This window comes from Cetorhinus maximus, chromosome 12 (genome assembly GCF_964194155.1).
Source record: "Cetorhinus maximus chromosome 12, sCetMax3.hap1.1, whole genome shotgun sequence".
Classification (NCBI taxonomy): Eukaryota; Metazoa; Chordata; class Chondrichthyes; order Lamniformes; family Cetorhinidae; genus Cetorhinus; species Cetorhinus maximus.
In genome coordinates this window covers 105,366,036-105,383,105 of record NC_135890.1, presented here as the reverse complement: position 1 = coordinate 105,383,105, position 17,070 = coordinate 105,366,036, and the positions used below count along the sequence as shown (strand labels likewise).

General features: G+C 43.1%; 1 protein-coding gene across 2 annotated transcripts in view; it reads left to right on the top strand.

The window, feature by feature from the left end:
• LOC144687786 (uncharacterized) overlaps window positions 1–16,049 on the top strand; it is a 16,804-nt gene extending 755 nt beyond the window's left edge. The window contains exons 2-8 of one of the 2 annotated variants that reach the window (XM_078554289.1): window positions 4,446–4,556; window positions 5,504–5,659; window positions 6,948–7,084; window positions 11,467–11,617; window positions 11,915–12,050; window positions 13,139–13,235; window positions 15,801–16,049. In XM_078554289.1, coding sequence (XP_078410415.1) covers window positions 4,446–4,556; window positions 5,504–5,659; window positions 6,948–7,084; window positions 11,467–11,617; window positions 11,915–12,050; window positions 13,139–13,235; window positions 15,801–15,912 — 900 coding nt within the window. In that variant the 3' untranslated portion in view covers window positions 15,913–16,049. Of the gene's footprint in view, window positions 1–4,445; window positions 4,557–5,503; window positions 5,660–6,947; window positions 7,085–11,466; window positions 11,618–11,729; window positions 12,051–13,138; window positions 13,652–15,800 lie in introns of those variants that run through there. The other variant, XR_013578208.1, reaches the window with a different exon arrangement.
• Window positions 16,050–17,070: the final 1,021 nt, after the last annotated feature.

The following is a 17,070-nucleotide window of genomic DNA, read 5'->3' as shown; positions in this document are numbered from 1 at the left end:
CCCCCCTCCTCCTCTCGCTTTCTCCCTCCTCCTCTCTCTCTCCCTCCCTCCTCCTCTCTCTCTCCCTCCCTCCCCTCTCTCTCCCCCCTCCTCCTCCTCCTCTCCCCCCCCTCCTCCTCCTCCTCTCCCCCCCCTCCTCCTCCTCCTCTCCCCCCCCTCCTCCTCCTCCTCTCCCCCCTCCTCCTCCTCTCTCTCCTCCCCCCCTCCTCCTCTCTCTCCTCCCCCCCTCTCTCTCTCTCTCTCCTCCCCCCTCCTCCTCTCGCTTTCTCCCTCCATCCTCTCTCTCTCTCCCTCCCTCCTCCTCTCTCTCTCCCTCCCTCCTCTCTCTCTCCCTCCCTCCTCCTCTCTCTCTCCCTCCCTCCTCTCTGCCTCCCTCCCTCTCTCCCTCCCTTCCTCTCTCCCTCCCTCCTCTCTCCCTCCCTCCTCCTCTCTCTACCCCCCTCCTCTCTTTTGCCCTGGACACTTGGGGATAGTTGAATTGTTTTACAGGCTAAAAACACTTCTACATAATGCAGTCCTTCCCCCCCCCCCCCCCCCTTTCTCCTTCTGTCGGGTGGGATCTACTGAACAACTTCTGGAACTTCAGAAATAAGAGGGAAGAACGTGTTAAATTTTGAGGTGTTTGGAATTTGGGCTCGGAATCCACGTCGGCATTGTCTCATCCAGTTTGATTTGGGGCTGATTTTTAAAGGGAAGGGAGCTTTACAAAGTTAATTTTCAAGATGGAGCATTCTGTTCTGTTCTGAATTAAATATTACAACTTTCCTAAAGTGCAGTGTCCAGAATTGAACGCCGTATTCCAGCTAAGGCCTAACCAATGTTTTTTTTTCTCTTAAAAAAAATCTGATGTATTTACAGTCATAATAGACAGGCAGAGACAGGAATTTGGAGTCAATTTTTTATATACAGAATACATGAAAGTGTCTGTTGTAAAGTCTGAAACAATACATTAACTATTTACATTTGAACTACTGTGTGAAAAAGGACCTTAACAAGCTTACGACAAACTTTTACGCTAACCAATGTTTTATTGCTATTGATACTCTGTGCCCTTGTTATTAAAGGCAACAACCTTCAGGCTTTTTTAGCAGTCTTTTCACCATGTCCTACCATCTTCAAATATTTGTGTACATATGCCTCCAGGTCTCTCTGCTCCTGCACCATCTTTGAAATTATTGTATCAATTAATTTATACTACCTCATCTTATTCTTCCTAACAGATTGTACCATTTTACACTCCTCTGTATTAAATTTCATTTGCCATGTATCTGCCTATTTCACCTGTATGTCTTTCTGAAGTGTGTTAATATCCTCATTTTCATTGCAGCTCTGAGTTTCATGTCACCTTCAAAGTTTGAAATTATGCCCTGTACACCTAAATCCAGATCTTGATACTGCAAAGGCTATGGGGTCCTGGCAATAGTACTGAAGACTTGTGATCTAGAACTAGCCGTGCCCCAGCCAAGCTGTTCCAGTACAGCTACAACACTGACATTGTGGAAAATTGCCCAGGTTATGCCCTGTCCATAAAAAGCAGGAATGATCCAACCCAGCCAGTTACCATCCCAGCAGTCTACTCTCAATCATCAGTAAAAAGATGGAAGATGTTGTCGCCGTTGCTATCAAGCGGCACTTACACAGCAATAACCTGCTCACTGGTGTTCAGTTTGGGTTCCACCAGGGTCACTCTGGACCAAGAGTCTAAAGAGATCTGGTGCAAACAGGGACAAAAGAGCTGAACTCCAGAGGTGAAGTGAGAGTGACTGACTGGCCTTGACATCAAGGCTGCATTTGACTAAGAGTACCATCAAGGAGCCCGAGTAAAAGTGAAGTTTTTTTTATTATTCGTTCATGGAATGTGGGCGTCGCTGGCTAGGCCAGCATTTATTGCCCATCCCTAATTGCCCTTGAGAAAGTGGTGGTGAGCTGCCTTCTTGAACTGCTGCAATCCGTGTGGTGTACGTACACCCACAATGCTGTTAGGATCAACAAGTCAATAGGAATCGGGGAAAACTCACCACTGGTTGTAGTCATACCTAGCACAAAGGAAGATGGTTGTGGTTGTTGAAGGTCAGTCATCTCAGTTCCAGGACATCACTGTTGGAGTTCCTCAGGGTAGTGTTCTTTGCCCAACCATCTTCAGCTGCTTCACCAATGACCTTCCCTCCATCACAAGGTGAGAAGTGGGGATGTTTGCTGATGTTTGCCATCTTCAGCACCAAGCACAACTCCTCAGATACTGAAGCAGTCCTTTTCCTGGACCTGGACAACATTCAGGCTTGGGCTCACAAGTGCCAAGTAACATTTGGGCCACACAAGTGCCAGGCATTGACCATCTCAAACAAGAGAGAATCTAACCCTGACATTCAATGGCATTACCATCAGTGAATCAAAATCCTGGAGATTACTGTTGACCAGAAACTGAAATGGACCAGCCATATAAATAAGGTGGCTACAAGAACAGCTTAGAAGCTGGTAATTTTGCAGCCTCCTGGCTCCTCAAACCCTGTCCACCATCTACAAGGCGCAAGTCAGGAGTGTGATGGAATATCCTCTACTTGTCTGAATGCATGTGTCTCCAACAACACTCAAGATGCTGGATACCATCCAGGACAAAGCAGTATGTTTGATCAGCACCCCATCCACCAACTTAAACATGTGCTGCCTCCACCACCAATGCACAGTGCCAGCAGTGCGCACCATCTACAAGATGCACTGCAGCAACTCACCAAGGCTCCTTTGACAGCACCTTCTAAGCCTGTGACCTCTACCACCTAGAAGGACAAGGGCAGTAGATGCATTGGAACACCACCGCATGCAAGTTCCCCTCCAGGCCACACACCATCCCGACTTGGAACTATGTTGCTGTTCCTTCTCTGTCACTGGATTAAAATCCTGGTACTCTGCCCCGAACAGTACTGTGGGTGTACCTGCACCAAGTGGATGAAGAAGGTGCCTCACCCTCACCTTCTCAAAAACAATTAGGAATGGGCAACAAATGCTAGCCCTGCCAATGACACACATCCTAATAAAGAATAATAAATAATAACAAAAAGAGCAGTGGTCTTGATACCAATCCAGTGGAACATCATTGTATACATCCCTCCAGTCTGAAGAGCAACTATTCACCGCAACTCTGCCTCAGCAAATTTTGTATCCACACTGTCACTGTCCCTTTAATCACAGGGTTTCAATTTTGTTAACAAGACTATTATGGCTCTTTGTCAAAAGCTTTTTGAGATTTCCAAAATTAGCAATTCTTTTTTTATCTGGACTTTTGACCAACAACCAAGCAGGTAAATCTGACAACTGTTAGAGCTATCTCTGCTTAGTTTAGGGGATATGTACCCTATCCCCTTAGTTGAGCTGTCAACTCAATAGATGAAGAAGGTTATGGGTTGGTTCACGCAATGTGTATGATTTGCACAAATTAATTGTCTTGTTACTCTGCTCACTAGATTCAGAATATACTTTACCCAGCAAGTATATCCATAACCAGTCAAGGCATCGGGTGATTTAGCAACTTACCCAAAGCAGCCTAATTGGATTCGCTGTCCTGACTGCAAGCGATCACAGACCCCACTGCATCAACAATAGAGAAATACTACTAATGCTGAAAATCTGAAATAAAAACAGATACTGTCTGTCCAGCTGAACGTTTCCAACATTTTCTGTTTTTAATCTTCAATATCAAGATGCCTATGATTTCAGATGAGCCAGGTTGTTACTTAAAATATTGGAATTGTGTGCCTGTAGTTTTATAAAGATCATTGTTAAATGACTCTTGAAGCAATGCAGAAAATATTGGCCAGGTTTTAAAGAAGGGAGAAAAAACGAGAAACAGTTACAAACTGCACATCATTTTTGTTTTTTGTGTTCGAGGCTGAGGGTGGTGCTGGCAACAGGGATTTCAGCCACAAGCCTAGACAGATGTTGTTATCAGGGATTCTGGTTCACGCTAGACTGATGGGGAGTCCCGACCCTGTACCCTGTTCATGCTGTACTAGTGATTTCAACTGTAGTTTAATAATAAAATCCTCGTTCCAAGCTAAGTCTGGTTCTGGCGTCAGAGATCCCAGCTACAGACTTTGGCCAGGGATTCTGGCTCCGAGCCTACGCCATTGATCGTATTGAGGGTCTACATTGATGATTGTATTGGGTTCCTGGCCCAAGTCTAAGGCAAATGATGGTCTCAGGGATCCTGGCTCCAGGTCAAGGGCAGTCACAGTTCCAGTATTGTGTTTTCCACACAAGACCTAGGTCCCTGTTTTTACGGGGAATCCCATACACCACCACCTTCTCAAGGGCAGTTAGGGATGGGCAATAAATGCTGGCATAGCCAGTGATGTCCACCTCCCACAAACGAATAAAAAAAATCTCTTGGTATGAAGCAATTTTGAAAGATGAAGAATTTCTAACAGATACATATTTATTCTTATCTTCAGTTGCTGCCTTACTGGGACTGGACGTTGTACTCCAACACTGATTGCCTGATCAGGAACCCCTATTACTTTGAGAGAGGCCTGGAGTCTTTGCAGCTCACAGACTGCATCAGTGTGAGTTCAGAAGCAGTGTGTCATGAGTTTCTAAAATTAATAAAGCTGGAGTGGGACCTCCACTGAGAGCATTCAAATCATATTCATACTTCAAATGACATTGAAACTCAGGTTGCCCCTTGAGACTGTGGTTGAGCTATCAAGGAATCAGATTGGACAATGTTTAGGTGTTTTTCGTCATCTCTCAAATAATGTTTGCCAAACGGACTGTCTCCTACACATAATGGAGGTGAACTGTGTTCATGGTAACACATTATGCAAGTGGGAAATAAGAAACACAAAGCTCTTTTGACCTAAGCTTATGTTGTTTCTTTGTAATTAACTCACCAGGGCAGCAAGATGCAAATTATAATTTGATTTATTTGTCATAAACTATTTCTAAGTTTTAATAATGTTGGGAGAACAGGAGTTTTTATGATGGCTCAGTGAATTAAGATTATTCTTGCTGTACCTATGCATGGTACAGACCAAAATGTTGCCCGTTCTTTGCTAAGTTAGCTCATCTCAGTTAGCAGGGGGTGGGGTGCAGAGGGGGGAGGTGCAGGGCTGTAGTTAGGACACTATAATTGGTTTCAGTGCCCACGTACAAGGATGAGGGGGAAAAATCATTAGGGTTTGGACTCCTGATGACCTTGCCCTGTAAAGTGTACACGTGTGGACATTAGGTTCAGGGGAGACTGGGCACCGCAATTGAGTAGCTTATCTACACTACCTCTCCAGGTTGGTGTACAGATAGCGACTACTTGAAGAATCCCTACCATCTGTGTACCATACCGTAATAAGAGTTGGTGCTTTTGGAGGGATTTTGAAGATAAGACTATTGTAGGCAAAAGTTTGTTTTTAAACAGAAAATATCTGGGCTTATCATGGCAAAGTACTTGCCTTCCTGCTTTAAGTTGTTACAGCTTTTTTTTTGAAGCCTTGTATTTGTGTATCTGTTTGTTTAGGTTTGCCAAAGATACCCCAAAGTGGAATCTCTGCACAAAGTGGATCCAAAAGTTGTTCTCCAGAATTACCTGCGTCAGAATCTGCCCCTCATAATAACGGATGGGGCTGAAGAATGGGTTGCGCAAAGAGAATTTACGGTGCCATTCCTAACTCAGGTCAGTCAATAGGTTATTTTTTAAACCTCTTTTCTACTTCATAAGTGAATGGGCAATTATACAATGTGTTGTAGGCACAGGAGCTGCCCCACAATTGCCATTGATAGTGCATCAGGGTCAGCTGAAGTTATAACTATTGGGCTAGTGACTGACTAAGATTCAACTTTTAGTCTCGATGTGTGGAAATTGTCTCCTCAAAATGTTCCAGTGTTGTATTTGATGATGAGTGCCCTATAATGAGGTCTTGTGCTCTGTCCCAGAAACCTATAGGCAGGAGTCCTAGTGCTTGACTGCTGGAGCTCCCAGACATTTAATTTCAGTCTTAATCACTGCATCTACAGCTAACAACCAAGGACATTAATCCCGCATGTGTGGATGGGTTAATATACTCATTTATGAATTAGATAACAGTAGATGCAAGGGTTTAGTTTATGTTTGAATCCAGGATGAGAAGATGCCATCAGGCCTATATATACATGTTTTGCCCCATCCTTCAACTGATCTCTTGATCAAGCACCAGACATCCATCTAGTTCTTTCCTTAAGAATGTTTTTTTTAAAAAAAACAAGTCTTCACCACCAATTCTGGAATCCTGTTTCACATGTCACTCACTCGCTGAGAGAAATAAAACTTCCAAGTGTACATCCCCGCCCCCGCTTCCTTAGTTTGTATGGTTGCTCGCTTATTTTACCAGAGGCTATGACTATAATTCCTTCTCAGCACTTAGCTCCAGAGTTACAGTGCCCTTCCTGAGTTGAAGGGAATGCGAAACAACAAATGTCCAAACTGGTGAACTTTGTGGTTGATGTGGAGGTTAATGCCTTCACTTGTTATCCTTTGCAGATTTAGGGACTAAAACCATCCCTTATGAATGCTCTGGTTATGAATTTGCGATCTATTTGATATTTGAATTCCTGATCTCATTGCTTGTGTAACTTTTTCATCAGGGTGCGAGGTGTCCTACCTTAGTATGTGGAGTGAGATAAAAGAGCAACAAATCCAAATTTCACTTTGCAATGATGGTGACTCCTGAAGTCCTGTCATTATAGTTGCGAATCTGAAACTGCATTGTATTTCTCCCAAGGGGAGAGATTGGATGAGGTTGGGAGAGCGCAGCTGGTGGGGTAAGGTGAAGTGGGGGGAGAGGTGGTTGTAGAGCAGAGATGGATCACGTAGTTTAGGGCATAAGGGGGAAGCTGGTGAACATCGAAATTGGGGATGGGGACAGACAGCAGAAACACTAAGGTTTGGGCATATGGCTAATCCAGTGTTGCTGTCTCTTTTGTAGTTATACAGTGGTCATCCAGTGCTGCAGAACACAAAGGTCTGCAGTTATTGGGACTCTCATCATTCGCTGGAGAATAGTCCTGGTTCCTTCTTGGAAAAGGTCCATCGACAGAGGCTTATCCAGTGGGCAATTCAGTGGTAAGAAACAAGGCTTGTGTGGTAAATGCTACTCGCTTCTCCTAATCCTTTGCTGTGTTTTCATCAAAACTCGGTGGTTCCCACAGCTTCTGTACAGCTCCTAGTCCCACAGCTGCCTTATAGCTCCTGTCAGTCACTCTCCCTGTCTCTGCCTAGTCCTAAGCTGAACTGCTTATTTTCTATGAGAAAATACACACAGATAAAAGAAAGGAACTTTCCTAATCTCCACAGCCCATCTCCATGACATACTCGGGATGCTCCCAACAGAAACATAAATTAATTATATTTTACCTTCAAAACAACCCTTTGATTCTGGGACTCATATGAATGATTTATATCTCTATTCGAGTTAATGGCCCTGTTTCCAGACTTGCTAGTTCCACCAAGAACCCCACCCCCACCGCCACCACTACGACCACCCCACCCTGTTGACAAGGGTGCTTTTAGTTTCTTGGATCTGGGAAGGATATTAATAATTTAAGTCAAATCTCTTACTGAAATAATTGTCGACCTCCTGTTCCTACCATAAGCTCAGAGGTGGATCATCTCACTTCTGACTGACTTTATTAAATAAACACATTTACCCTTTGGACTGTTATCCCCTGGGTCTGTTTACCAGTTTCTCAACCAAACGTTTCCATTTATCTATATTTAAATTCAATTCCTAAACTAGAAGCTATTTTCTAAAATACATGAATTATGAAATCAGATATTTGCAACAATGAGCAATATCTTGACCGTCTAACATTGTGTGAAGACTGCGTGAAAGTACTTGATAGTTCATTCACCATTTATGTATAAACCTTTTGGATTCCGAAGAAGCGTCATACTGGATCTGAAACGTTAACTCTGTTTCTCTCTCCACAGATGCTGCCAGACCTGCAGAGTTTTTCCAGCACTTTCTGTTTTTATTTCATAATTACAGCCTAGACTGATGGCATAGAAGTCCCATAAGTAGTCAGGGATGGGGAAATCCCACTATATCTATTGATGCCCATCTCTCTAGTGTGCCTGACTAACTTGCCTTTGAATCCAACTACCTTACCTGGAAGGTTAATTCCAAATGATGGTCACTCTTTTGAGTAAGACAGTTTCCTCATATCTTGACTGAATTACATTTATGTCCTTGTGACTTGATGTAGTGCAACATTAATAATAATTTGCATTTGTATAACCTTTTAATCTAAACAAGCCATTCGAAGATACTTCACATTGGAAATACATAGCTGCACTGATGCCAATGAATAGAGGGAATGGTTTGGCGGGGTGATCTAAAGCAAAGCAGAATAGATGGGGCTTGAAAAGCTTTTTAAAGGAGGAGAGAGAGAGGTGGAGATATGAAAGGATTTAAGAGAGGGAGCTCCAGGGAGTGGAATCAAGGCAGCTGAGAACCCTGCTACCAATAGCAAGTGATGGGAGGGGCATGTACAAAAGGCCAGTCAGTGGGCTGAAGGCAGGGAGTTGGGCCTGGGGTAGGGATCTTTTCTGAAGGCCAGAGAAGGACTGTAGTTGTAGAGATTGGGTTAGGCAAGATGGTGGTGGAATTTGGTGAGAATTTAGATGCTCTTGAGGTAATATTCTGGATTCAGTAGCTATACTATTTAATAATTGATATATTGAAATGAGGTTCCTCCCCTAACCTTTGACATGCTGGTTCTATCACTCTGACTTGTGCTTAAATATTGGAGTGTGAAGCAAGTCCTCTGCATTTACCTTTAATTCCTGTTTCATTTGACATTATCTTCTTTATTTAACTGTTGCTCTATACTACTTTCACTTCGAGAACTTAGCTGACTGGGCTAACTTGCCGGAACAGCTGCTAAACTTCCGTCTAACCGAACTGAGTTCTCAAACATCTAATTTCAACTGCAAAAACGTCTTTCTGTTTCTGAAATAAAAGCAAAATACTGCGGATGCTGGAAATCTTTTTAGTTCTGATGAAGAGTCATTCGGACTCGAAACGTTAACTGTGTTTCTCTCCGCAGATGCTGTCAGACCTGCTGAGTTTTTCCAGCTGTTTTTGTTTTTGTTTCTGTTTCTAAAACTGTTCTTCTATTAACAGGCCCTCTAGTGCCACTTGCCTTTATTTTATGTGACTATCAAACTAGCACTTCAGTTTGTCCTGCCCATCATATCTTCATCAGGATCGGAGTACTTTTTAAGCGATCCATTAAAAACATTACAGCCTTGTCCAGTTTTCACTCCTAATTTCTTGACTCCGATAACTCTTAAATTTTCAGTTGTGACTCCACACTCTGTTAAAGTTGGCCAGTCTCTTGGGGGCTAGGGAGATATAATTTATCCCAATATAAAAAGGCTGTTAATCATGAATTGACATGTTAATTTGTTGTAAACACGTACAGAAACTACTGTTTGGATCTGTCCATAAGGTTTGGCTATTTGCTGTGGAACAACAGCACTGTCATTTACATCTTTGGAAGAATGCCCAAACAGTAAATAAAATGGAGTTTTAACTCTCTCCCATCTGATTCATTCATAACATTTCCTGTACACACTTAGCTGATTATTAATTGGCTGCTGTGATTTGTTAGTTATCAGAACCAGACTTCCCATGGATGTCATGACATTGCACTCTCACAACTCTGTACCAGTTGATCTTCTCCAATAACATCTGCCACGTGTAATCCCTCTATCTCAGTTTGGCTTTCCATATCATCATCCCCGCCTGCCTTGCCATATTATGTCATCATTGGAGGGATTCCAATCTTCATCCAAAAAACACACGCCCTGCGATGCCAATATTTTTGTAAATCATTAATTTTGCAATTAACTCTCACTCAAGGGTCAGTGCCCCCTTCACATTGGGCCGCAACTCCGATTGCCACTCCGAGCCCAATTACTTACGTAAAATTTCTTCCCATTGAAGTTGACAAGCCTGGGAGAAGCTAAGCCTCTGGGGTAAGTGGATAGGATTTGGGTTGGGGGGGATCGGACATCAGGGCTGTGGGGGGGAGTTGGACATCTGGAGGGGTTGGGGGTCAGAGATTGGGGGCTTGGACATCAGAGGGGGTTGGGGTGGGAGGGGGCATTTGGACATCGGGGGCTGGGATGTGGAGGGGTTCGGACATCGGGGGTTGGGGCGTGGAGGAGTTTGGACATCAGTGGGGGGTGGTAGGGTGTGGGTGGGAGTTGGATATTGGGGTGTGGCAGGAGTCGGACATCAGGGGTTGGGGTGTGGTGGCGGATGGGGCGTGGTGGTGGATGGGGCGTGGAGGTGGTTGGACATTCGGTGGGAGGGGAGTGTATGCGGTGGTCAGGCATCGGGGTGTGGGATGCATGGGGCGGTCGGACATTAGGGCGTGGGGGTAGTTGGACATCGGGGGCTGGGGTGTGGGGTCAGTTGGACATCATGGGGGCTCTTAGCGGTCGGGAGGGAGGGTTGTGTTGGGTAGGTTGGGTTTGTTAGTGGCGTGTGGGGGATTGGTAGTGTTGGTTTGTAGGGTAGGGGTGGCAGGGCCTTCTGGCCTCGGAGGTGGGGTTTGGGGGGAATCCCTTGGGGAGTCGGTGGGGGGGGTAGTGAGGGGGTGGGTGAAGAACCCTGGAGATGTGTGGGGGAGACCCCTGGGGTGGTTTGCGGGGGAGAGTCCTGTTGGGTAGGGTGGGGTTCAGGCCTGAAGGGTGCCGGGGGATGGGTTGTGTCGATTCGTGGTGTGGGAGTGGCCGGGCCTTCCGGCTCTGAGGGTCGGTGTGGGTGGGGTTCGAATAGGGTCAGGTCGGGGGGGATCCCATGGAGAGTTGGTTCGGGGGGGGCTGGCGGGGAAGACTGGGGGAGATTGAGGGGGATGCGGTCTGTGTCTTTACAGTAGTTACCCAGAAGGTAGAAGAGGTTTTAATTCTTCTAACTTTTTCTGAGTAACTATTTGTGTAACACAGCCGAAACCATCCGAAGTTTGCGATTTAAATTGCATTTTCGGATGGTTCACCATAGCAGGGTAATTGGCCAGATGAAGTTTGCACTCTGGACAATTGCCGTGCAAATCTGACCTTTGAAGTTGGAAGACGGGTTCCCCAGTGCATCTTTGGGGTACCCCCCCCACCCCCCCCACCCCACCGAAACCAACACTGGGGAGCTCAGAAGTTATGGCCCAACGTGTTTCATGTGGATACTGTTCATTGCAGTCCATTATTGTGCATCATACTTGTTTTGGTTTGTGTATTCATCTGTACTCTGTGAAACAGTGGTGATCTTCCTTGAATTGGCAAATTGACTGGACTTAAACAGGTGTGGTGAACTGAGTCAGACTGCAAATGAATTTTACACCAGTTGATGTTACAGCCTTGTTGTTTCTGAGCTAAGGCTGCTGGAGTGAGCTTCAACCATGATGTTCAATCATTGAATGTTGACCGTTATCTCTATACAGGAAGAATTGCAACAAAGCAGCTGCGAAGGTGATCCGTTCGTTTTATCAGCGACCCTATTTCCTCCCTCCGGTAGTGGAATTGGCAGAGTCTAACTGGCTGCTAATGGCTTCACGAGAAGAGAATGGCGCCACGGCAGACACATTTATAAAGGTAAAACAATATTTGCTTTAGTTGGATAAGAATGTGAATAATTGATTGGTCCATGTTTTATTGCAGTTGCATGAGTATTGATGTATCTGATACTTTCTTACCTTTTTTGTAGGTTTTGTTTCTGGATGGCCTCTGCACAAACAATTCTACAAGTGTTTCTGGACCTTAGATGATTATGTATTGGTTCATTCCTTTGATACTTATAGTTGTGAACGCAGTCATTCTGGCAACTAGAGCAGCCATGTGGATTAACTGTGAACTGAGAAAGAAATGCTGAGAGATTTCTTTTTTGCACAGATGAGAGATCATGATGGGGACCTGCTGATGTGGATCGCTCAGCTACAGGGGGTCTTTGAGGTTCAGCTTTTACCTAAGGACATATGTGCAAGCAGATGCACCTATTACACCCTGCAGCTTTCACCTGGAGAGACAGGTATGCAGAGTGGTGCTGGACAGTGTGATTTTGTTTCATTATATGTATAGTTCAGATTCCTATTCTTTTTAATGCAGAGCTGGTAGTGAAATGCCCTACCTTATTGATTGTAGATGTTACTAACAAATTATTGAAACTCCTGATAACACAAGATGAGTTTCAGCATGTGCCTGATGATGACCTAAAGCTACAGATAGTAAGGCCAACCTTCAGTTACCTGCAGCTTTAGACCATCAGTGGTACAACAACAATTTAATGATGACAACATTAGTCGTAGTCAGTGTGTCCATCCTCACCATTACAGCTTGATACAGTATCTCCTACTCAAACACATTCTTTCCCATGGCTTGAGAATGATAGAACTCCCATAATGTTGTCCGTCAAGTATTCTTCTTACAGTTTTGGGTCTTTTATACTACTTTCACATTGAGTAACTTCCATTATTTATTTATTTTTGATTTATTTCTTATATTTTGCTTGCAAATTAATCTTGCCATTTATTGCCAAGTAGTGTGACTGAGATAATGTCTCTCTGTTCTACAGATACACTTGGTTTGCTGGGAATATTGTAATTGAGAGATTTATTGGACATAAATCTTGGCTCATGAATGTTGCTACCAGTTCCATTGCCTGGCACACTATTGGGCCTTGCAGATCAAGAAACTCCCAGGTTTGATCTGTGATCTGTGTTAACTGACATAAGCTGTTGACATGAAGCAATTTGCCTACATGCCACTGAGCTATGGAAGAAACCATCAGCTAAGGTACTGAAGTGCATGTGTCGTGATGGAATGAGACCACAATAGAGTGTGACTGTGATGTGCTCTATAGTTGTGTGGCCTGATAACATGTGCTGCTTAGGCTCATGCATGAAGAATGATCACCTGGATGAGGTACATAGGAACAGGAGTAGACCATTCTGTCCCTTGAACCTGTTCTGTTATTTAATTAGATCATGGTACTGAAGGCCATTGAAGAGTAACCCAGCAGAGACTGATGTCTTCAGCAGAGAACTGAAGAATAAAGAAACAGAGCATTAATGGAATTTTTGGTTAACTGAATGTATATTAATGTTTTCTCTCACCCAGTTGCTGTACCACTTCAGATGTGGGAGGTTCAGTACCGTCCTTCCAGTTCCATTGCCATTGGACTTGCTGCAACAGGAAATTGGCTTCACGACCCCAGGTACTGATGCCAGAAGTGATTCCACAAGACAGTATACAGCATCAGGCAATCTCGGATTTGGACAGTGGCCAAGCTGGTGCCTGCTGCTCTGAGCTTGCACTATATCCTTGGAGCTTGGCTCAGACCTTCTCATCTGATTTGCTGTGATATATCACTTATGTTTAGAGTGTTTAACTCCTCACTTTTGTGGGATTTCTGGAAGGACAGAGTTATAATAAGGTTGGGCTGTTCGATGATGAAGGGATATTGAGATTTCAAGCAGCCATCAAGGTCAAGGACTGATAAAATTCAGAGAATAGAAAAACACAGGTACTACAATAGATTGGATATTTTCCTTTATCATTAAAAGCTGATGCCCCGGTATAAATGGTAATCGATAATGCAATATTGGACGTCACCTCAAGGGTTTGGAATACAAAAGAGAGAAAATTATGCTTCAGTTGTACAGAACACTGACAAGGCCCTGTCTGGAGCACCGCATTCAGTTTTCAGGCACTGAAACTTCAAAGGATACGTTGGCTTCGGAGGGATAGAGCACAAATTTACCAGAATAATATTTGGGCTTAGAGGGTCAATTCATGAGGACAAGTTGTGTAAACCTGGCTTATGTTCCCTTGAGTTTAGACAGTTAAGTGGTAATCTAACTGAGGTGTTCAAAACAATAAAGGGATTTGATGGGGCAGATAGATCGAAACTATGGGCAGAATTTTATGACCTCATTGTGGTGGGGGCGGGCCATAAATGTGGTGAGCCGTTCAAATGTCCATTGACTTCGGCGGGACTGTAAAACCCCACCAGTGTAAAATTCCGCCCTATTTCTGATGGAAGAATCAGAATAAGAAGGTATAATCTAAAAATTAGAGCTAGCCCAATTAGGAGTAACATCAGAAAATACTTTTTTATACGAAAGTTAGTGGAATCTGGAACTTCCTCAAAAGGCTCTGGATGCTGGGATAATTGAAATTTCAAAACTGAGATCAATAGATTTTTATTCATTAAGGGTATCAATGGATTTTGAGTAAATTGAGATGAGGTACAGATCAGCCATTGTGGAGAAAGTTGAAGAGGCTGAATGGTCTAACCTGTTCCTTTAGTTGAAAAACAGGACAGGAACTAAATTTTGTTGGCATGCTTTGCTTTAGCTGTTCATACCTTAAGTACTTTGAAAGGGAAACAAAGTCCTTTCCTCTTCATAAACATCAAAATGCAGTAAATCTTCCTGCCTAGAAGGTAGACTGTAGGAGGGCAACACAAGAAAAATTGATTCATTTTTAAATCGAGACTGAGGGCTGCAAATCTCTGAGGAGGAGGAGGAGGTCTTCAAATTTCAAAAGAGGGAAGAAGAAACGTGTATCTTTTCTGAAGGCCAGAAAAGGACTGTAGATGTAGATGGAAGGAGAAAAATGTCTGGATGTTTTTGAGTGGCAGTGGAGAAGGGCTGTAGGAAGGATGGTGGCTGCAGATCTCTGAGATAGAGAATGGGGGCTGTAGTTCTCTACAGGAAAGAGAGAGTTGTAAGTCTCCATGTGGAGGGCTGGAAAACGGCCTCAGATGTGTGGAGGAAGGAGGGGATTGCAAAAAGGGAGAAGAAGGGATCTGTGGATCTCTGAGAGGGAGGATAATAAAAGAAAGATGGCTGCAGATCACTTGGAAGAGGGGGCTACTGATTTCAGCAGGAATTAGAAATTGAACTTCATAAAACTGTCTGGGTCTTTAGGGTAAATTAATTTGTTGAAAGAATTTTGGGTTGAGGGATAGCTGCACTGGATCTGAATTAAGATCGTGTGACAACTTAACTCGGTACAAAGTAGATTAATGTTATATCTTCCGCCTCTGTCATCCTTTGCTTGTCTTGACGAGTATACAAGAGCAAGGTGGATCCAGGGACAGGGCTTTAATCATGGGGATAGAGCTTCAGTTGTGGAAAGGTAGATCACGAACAAGAGTGCAGTTATGGATTGAGGATCTGGGACAGGGCATCAATCACAAGGTGAAAGATCCAATCACTGGAAGAGGGATCTGTGAATCAAGATGAATCATGGACTGAGCTTCCAGCTGTACAAAACATCTCTCAATTTGAGAACATGTTAATCATTTGGATTCTGAGGTTGATGCATAGCGCACTGCTCAATGAACCCTATTGTTGCATAGCTTACATTTCATCCTCTGCAAACAATCTAATCAGAGCTCACGTAAGATAGCAGGAATTCTAATTGCTACCCATTAAACCACAGAACAGTGATCTTAAACAGTATCTTGCTATGGATTAACCTGTGAATATAGTTTTTTTTAATCTGAATTTTGATGTATTCCAAACATCAAGCCAAGCTAAATTTAATCCATTAAATGATTTCTCATGGATGTCAAAAGATCAATATGAAATTGCTGTTTTGGAAAGACTGTGAAATGAAATATTTTTTTATTAAAATTTGGAATTCTTAAACTGTGCTGCATTGTCTGTTGTTGAGAATTCTACACTTCAAGGAGACGTTTTGCATTGAGTTGGTTGGATTTAACAATGTGTCAAGAGCTAAATCTAACAATTTATTCTCATTCAACATCAAGGTCAAGTTCATCTATCAACCTAACGACAGTTTTTGGAAGAGGACTGAGCCAGTTAGAATCAGAACCTCTGTATGCTTTCTTTTGCTGCAGCATCTATGGATCTGTCAATTAATAGTTATATCAATTGTGTTACTGGTGCTGGATTAAGGCTAGGTCACACTAGACTCTAATATTTTAAGAGAGGAGGAAATTTTCATGCAGAACAATGATTCAACTGTGGAAACAAATTAAACGTCCGTCCAAAATTAAATTAAATTACAACACAATTGTGATCTATAACAATTAATCACAGTGCTCACCAACCTCGTTCCAACAGTTCGAATAGAATTAAAAATATCTTCAGTACCACCAAAGTAAATTATACAGTCCAGTTTTCACATGCTCTTTTTTGAAAAATAAATGTGCACAGAAATGTTTAAATCGAACAACAATCAGAATCCAGCAAAAATTAAAGATTCTGCAGACTGACCCAGCTTTTATTCATTATTTCTCTTAAGGAAAGTGGTTGAATGTTAAAGATATATTCAGACAAAAATATAGTGGATTAATACTTGTAGAGGAACAGAGAGATTTAGAAGTCCAACTACAGAAATCACTAAAAGCTAGTACAAAAAGTATTTTAAAACACCAATGGGATGTTATTGTTTTGAGGAGGCTGGAATACAAAGAGATGGAAGTTACGTTAATTATATAAAGCTTTGGTTAGATCTGATTAAGAGTACCGCATTGAGTTCTGGGCACCATACCTCTGGAATGATATACTGGTCTTGGAGCGGATGCAGCACAGGTTGACCTAAATGATACTGGATTAAACTATATGGAGAGGTTGCAAGGACTTGGCTTGTATTCCCTTGCAAATAGGGTTGATCTAATTGAGGCGTTCTATTTCCTTTTACTGAGGGTGTCCAGAACAATGGGGCAGAACCTTAAAATTAGAGCCAGGCCATTCAGGTGTCAGGTAGCAACTTCTTTGCACAAAAAGTAGTAGAAATCTGGAATCTCTTATCCCCAAAAGCTGTTAAGGCTAGGTCAACTGAAAACTTCAAACTGAGATTGATCTATTTTTGTCAGGCCAAGTGCATTAAAGGTTGCAGAACCAAAACGAGTAAATGGAGTTGAGATATTGATCGGGCATGATCTAATTGAATGACCTTTTCCTGATCCTATGTTTATGATTACCAGTAGGTCAGTTTTAAGATGTAACCACAAAAGATGGCATTGAGTACGATGACTTCTACGTGCCCCCCCCCTCCCACCAACCCGGCTAAAA